The following is a 6,264-nucleotide window of genomic DNA, read 5'->3' as shown; positions in this document are numbered from 1 at the left end:
CTTTCATGACCGGCCGTTCATGGTATTTCATGTGCATTGCTATTTTTTACAGTCATTGGTTTGGTGTTTCAGGTGCAAAGATGCATTCTGGGTGAATGTCTCCTAAATACGTATGAAGCTAACAGTGCCAAAACAATCTGAATTTGAATTATTGACAATTATAAGTTAATAAAACTGATTATTATATGCTATTAAAATGTTTTGAATTAAAATTTCTGACCTGAAAGATAATATTACAGTACAGAATCAGCACTTTATCCACTAAAACACCGAAAGCTTAAGTTTGATTAACCAATGAGATGTAATTGAATCAAAGATATGAATTTGGTTCACTGACGCATGTATGTTCATTACACAAACTACTGAAAATAGCTGTTTGAAGTTTGAAGATATGCCTAGAAAAATCTGACCTAAAATAATTCAGTTGTCTTAAATTTTAGATGTTCAATAATCAAGTTAAGAAATACAAAATTAAAACATTTTTAATAGCATTAAATCAGTTTATTAAATTACAATTGTTAATTAATAATTCAACTAAACACAATTCTAATTCAGATAGTTTTGGCTTATTATTAGCTCCATAAATATGCGCGTACCATGAACATTTTGTAATGAAAACAGGTCGCACGGCAACAATTTATGCACTCGCACATATGCTCCCAGATATAATTTGAGGTCACATAGATAAAATTTAGTGCGCATATGCAACCAAAACAGTCGTAATTTCGAGCCCTGCAATTTTAAATTCAAGCAGGTTCAAGCACTTTGTCCAAAATCCAAGCACTTTCCTAATCACTATAAAAAAAAATCAAGCATTTTCCAGGATTTTTAATGCAGTTTGTGCTGCCTACTCAAACTTGGCAAGTCTGAACATCCAAGGACGCCTCATAATTGAAGAGTAATGAATAAACACAAACCTATTTGTTCTTCAGTCTCTTCCTCTTTAATTCTGCAGGGTTCTGGATCACTCATCTTCTCACTGTTTTGATCTAAAGACATCAGTAAAATGAATGAAAAAAGAGCAGCTCTCAAGTAAATTATATTATTAGCTCTGAAAAAGGCTCATACTTTGAAAACTCATTAAACATAAGGATCAGCAGCAGATCAGCTCATTTTATACTGAGTGTTTGCAGGATGAACTAATTACGCTAATGTTTTTGTGTATATAGAAACCTACATATAGTTTAAATACCTAAGTATTCATAACAAATCAGAAACTACATTGCTATTATATCTATATTGTTTGGGGACATTTTAAAATGCTTAACGTGGCTTAATATACCTAAACATCAACCAGAGAAACCCAAATTTCGGTCAAACTTTACTTGTTATTAACCCCAACTACTGTAAAAAGTAAGGATGCACAATATATCGGCAGCCATATCATTATCACAACAGTCAAGTAGCATTGCGAAATTGCTATATTAATTTGCTATGCAAAGAAAAGAAAATAATTCATTTTTGGCATGATGATTTATGTGAAATTGTGAATAAAGGTCTATATGATCACCGTACAATTTTGCTATTTTTGATTTTCAGTTCATAAGATCAGATCAAACTTTTTTGAAGCTTTTAAAATAAAATCAATTGTACATATTAAAAATATAACATTTTGAAATATTTATTTTATCGGCCTATATATATATATATTATTATATATATATATATATAATATATATATATATATATATATATACACACATATATACATATACATATTATAATATATACATATATATATACACATATATACATATATATACATATATATATATATATATACACATATACACATATACATATATAATATAATATATATATATATATATATATAATATATATATATATATATACACACACACACATATACATATATATATATATATATATATATATATATATATATATATATATATATATATATACATATACATATATCGCTTATCGGCCTCCATATTTAAAGAGTTATTGGTCATCGATATCAACCCAAAAATCCATATCGCTGCATCCCTACTTCCCTAGTAAAAAGAACGAGTCCCAATTCCATAGATAAAGTGGAAAACATCACATTAAGTGTTTTTCCCCACTGAAGTCTATTATAAGAAAAAATCTTAACGTACCTTAACAATGTGCGTGTCCGTGTGGTAATGTGGGCTGGTGTGGCTACAGTGCCAGGGCTGAATTTTTGTCCCAGTCCGCCCCTGAAGGTACATTAAGCCACGTTAAGTTTTCTTAATAATAGACTTCAATGGGGGAGAAAACGCTTAACTTGATGTTTTTCACTTCATATGATTGGGACTCGTCCATTTTACAGTATTTAGGGTTATTACAAGTACAGTTGTTAGAATTAAGCCACGTGAAGCACTTTAAAATGTCCCATTGTGTGTGAAGAAACGGACAAATCAGAATTTTTTTTAAGATAACCAGAAACCAAAGTTTTCAGTGTTAAACGTCATATATCTGCCAAACTAGCTTCCAATTATATTCACGGATAATATGCGATATTATAACTCGTTCAAAAATGAACAATCAGAAAAAACCCAAACACATTCACTCATATCTTCCTCTCAGAGCTCCTCTCTGCCTGCTGTATTGTTTTGGTCAGCAGACACACAGATAGAGGTGAACTCAATGCAGAAACTAGTCGCAGATTGTCGCTTTAATAACTGTAAAGTGTGTTTTATTGTCGAGAAAAAGCGTCAACGACTCACCTCAACTCTGAAGACTCGGCGCTGAATGAAAGCGTCAGTGCTGACGTCATCACGGCGAGGCGGGGGACAACGGATCGTCAAAAACGCTCCACAAAAATTATATTCTATGGTTACTCGCTGAATGTAGATCATTCTCATTTTACATTTATTATTGATGTATTGTTTTTTGGCAAAATTTTAAATCAATAAATGTTAATTTCAAAGAAACACCCTTACTTTGTTATCTTCAGAAAGGACTTTGATTTATAAGTGAACTGTTTAAAAGACAATTACATTACATGTAAAACGCTTTCGTGCTGTAAATCATTTAAACTTTTTAATTTGCTGCAATTTTATTTATGTAACCCTCTTTGTCTCCTTGTTCATATTGTATCTTTGTAATCTTGCATAAAAAAATTTCAATGTCAACATTCAGACAAGTTTTGGGATGACCCTGACCCTGAACTATATTGCTCAGTGGAAACGAGGAATTAGTATTTGAGACCATATGGATCTTATATAAACACAAACAGCTGGTCACACTCCAAAGAAACTGCATCATATTCTCTTTATTCTCCATTTCCACCTGGGGATACTCTTCCTGAGGCCCTCAGACTATGCAGAGTCACTGATTCGATCCAAGACCAACGACAAGATGATCCCAAGGTTTGCATATCCTGGACCAGGCCGTATCCTGAGCAGCTACTGTGGTGGTCATGGAGGAGTGGTTGAACATGAGACTGATTCCTGTGACGCTCCAGAAACAGACGAGTCTTCGCTGAGGCCAGCTTCCAGCCTCCGCCACTAAGACTGCAGCTCTGCACAAGACGTTTGGCCAGCGGAGAAATTAAAATGGTCGTGCCCAACTGAGCCTGGTTTCTCTCAAGGTTTTTTTTCTTCACTTCCGCCTTTAGTGAAGTTTTTTCCCTCGCCGCTGTCGCCACTGGCTTGCATGGTTCAGGATTGTAGAGCTGCGCGTTGGATTTGCTCTTCAGTATTTGGACTCAGTAGTGATTATTAAACCACACTGAACTGAGCTAAACTGAACTGAACTTAAACACTACAAACTGAACTACACTGTTCCTATTTACTGTGACCTTTTATGTGAAGCTGCTTTGACACAATCTACATTGTATAAGCGCTATACAAATAAAGGTGAAGTGAATTGAATATGACCACTTTAAATATGTTATTAACTCAATTAAGAATCTGTTCAAACTTGTTTTAAATTGAAAAGCTGTATAGTATAGACAAAAAACAAGAATCTGGCCATTTGAATAATTAAAGCCTTCGTCTATCTGTTATTTATTTATTTTTTCAATTCATGATGGCATTGTTGTGAAAAAAGGGGACAAAAGAGCTCATATTGGAGCCAAATTGTGGACTGTCAGTGGGGGGTGGGTCTTTTGAACATCCAAAAATTCCCAAAGACAGGTGTGCCAAGCGTGTGGCATCATATTTAAAAAGACTTGACGCTGTAATTGCTGCCAAAGGTGTATCAACAAAGTATTGCGCGAAGGCTGTGAATACTGATGGACATCTGATTTTTCAGCTTTTTTATTTCTAATAAATTTGCAACAATTTCAAAACTCATTTTTCAGATTGTCATTATGGGGGATTGTGTGTAGAATGTTGAGGAAATGAATTGATTTAATCCATTTTGGAATAAGTGAAGTGCTATCAATACTTTCCGCTTGCACTGTAGTTGGTATCCAGTTTTGTAAGTTTTAATAAGTCTTTTTTTTTTTTTTTTTTTTTTAAGTGTTGTCACGGATTGGCCAGGCTCTTCCACCAGTATCACGCAACGAGCATCTTCACCTGAGTTCTAATCACGCACAGCTGCACCCAATCACTCTAGCACACTATATAAGCACACACCTCACCTCACTCATTGTCCGGTCTCGTTCCTACGAAGCGGACTCTGAGTGAAACACCTCCTGGTTATCGCTCCCCTTCGATCTCAGCATTTGTACTTACCATTACTGTTTCCTTCCAGTCTGTCCAGTGTTCCCGGTGTCCTGTCAGCGTTGTGTGTATCGTCAGTCTGTCTTCCCCGCAAGCCCTCTGGTGTGTGCATTCGGTCATCCTCAGTGTCTGTCATCCCACCTGCCACAAAGGATCATCAGTTCCACCGAACTCCATTCACTTCTCATAAATTATCCGTTTATGCTCAACTGCTGGAATAAACATCGTTTATACTTACTCATCTTGTTTGTCCGTCTGCTTCCATAACAAGTGTACATGTTAAAAAACGTCTTAAATGAAAGATTAATTCTGTGTTCAGGTATCTGGAAGTACTTGTTGGCATTAAAGAGTGTCAGATATGATCAAAGCAGAGAATGCGTATTGGCATGTCTAGAATAATAGCATTCTTGGTTAAATTTCTGAGACGTTTTTATCAACCAATCAATGATTTACTGCCTGCAAACCAGTTGTGAAGATAAACAACAGAGGATTCTACAAGTTTGTTTTGTTTTTGTTTTCAAATTTGCATCTTTATTGGACTGTCGCTAGCATGGGAAGTGTTTTATTCCCATCAAGAAGCCCTTGAATGTAAGACAGAAGACAAAACTGGAATGACTATTGCCTTTATACATCACAAAATATACACTCATGTAATATCCACAAGCTAAAATAAACCAAAACAAAAAAAAAACAACTGTGATGACCCCACATAACTGCGGTTAACAACTCATCACAGCAGTAATGTTTTCAGAACACCCCTACTTGCACCCCATTTTCAAATGGCTGAAGTTCATTAGCATACAAATGTTTACCTACAAAACCTGATGTTTTCAGGACAGGGTTTCCACTTTAAACCAAATATCAAATTCCGTGATATTCACTGACTAAAAAGCTTAATTTCCATGACCTACGATAAATGAGAAACAAGGCGCTGTAAAATTGGTTATTATTATGGTTATTACATATTAAAATGCTTATTTCGACCTTGGATATTATTTTGCATGTGAGAGAATCACCATGCAAGCAATAGTGCTCAAACGCTACTTGAAAACTACCGACCGGTATCCCTGCTTCCATTCATGGCCAAGATTTTGGAGAAAGTAGTGTTCAATCAAGTCCTAGACTTTCTTACTCAAAACAACCTCATGGACAACAAGCAATCTGGCTTTAAGAAAGGCCACTCAACTGAGACTGCCCTGCTCTCGGTCGTGGAGGATCTCAGACTGGCTAAAGCAGACTCTAAATCATCTGTCCTCATCTTGCTGGATTTATCAGCTGCTTTTGACACTGTAAACCACCAGATCCTGCTATCTACGCTTGAGTCACTGGGCGTCACAGGCACTGTTATTCAATGGTTCAGTTCCTACCTCTCGGACAGGTCATTCAGGGTGTCGTGGAGGGGAGAGGTGTCCAACCTACAGCATCTATACACTGGGGTACCTCAGGGCTCTGTGCTTGGGCCACTTCTCTTCTCTATCTACACGGCATCTTTAGGACCAGTCATCCAGAAACATGGTTTTTCCTACCACTGCTATGCTGATGACACCCAGCTATACCTCTCTTTCCACCCTGATGATCCCTCGGTTCCAGCTCGCATTTCAGCCTGCCT

The 6,264-nt window shown here is 36.1% G+C and overlaps 1 protein-coding gene across 1 annotated transcript in view; it reads right to left on the bottom strand.

Annotated features, from left to right (window-relative positions):
• Window positions 1–2,203, bottom strand: part of LOC130215688 (zinc finger protein 180-like) — a 13,482-nt gene extending 11,279 nt beyond the window's left edge. The window contains exons 1-2 of the mRNA XM_056447523.1: window positions 2,121–2,203; window positions 918–989 (exon numbers count right to left, since the gene is read on the bottom strand). Of these exons, the coding sequence (XP_056303498.1) occupies window positions 918–972 (55 nt within the window). The 5' untranslated portion in view covers window positions 973–989; window positions 2,121–2,203. The remainder of the gene's footprint in view (window positions 1–917; window positions 990–2,120) is intronic.
• Between the last annotated feature and the right edge of the window lie 4,061 nt (window positions 2,204–6,264).

Source organism: Danio aesculapii, chromosome 22 (genome assembly GCF_903798145.1).
Source record: "Danio aesculapii chromosome 22, fDanAes4.1, whole genome shotgun sequence".
In the NCBI taxonomy this organism is placed as follows: domain Eukaryota; kingdom Metazoa; phylum Chordata; class Actinopteri; order Cypriniformes; family Danionidae; genus Danio; species Danio aesculapii.
Note: the sequence above shows the minus strand (reverse complement) of the source record. Positions and strands in the feature narration are given on the sequence as shown.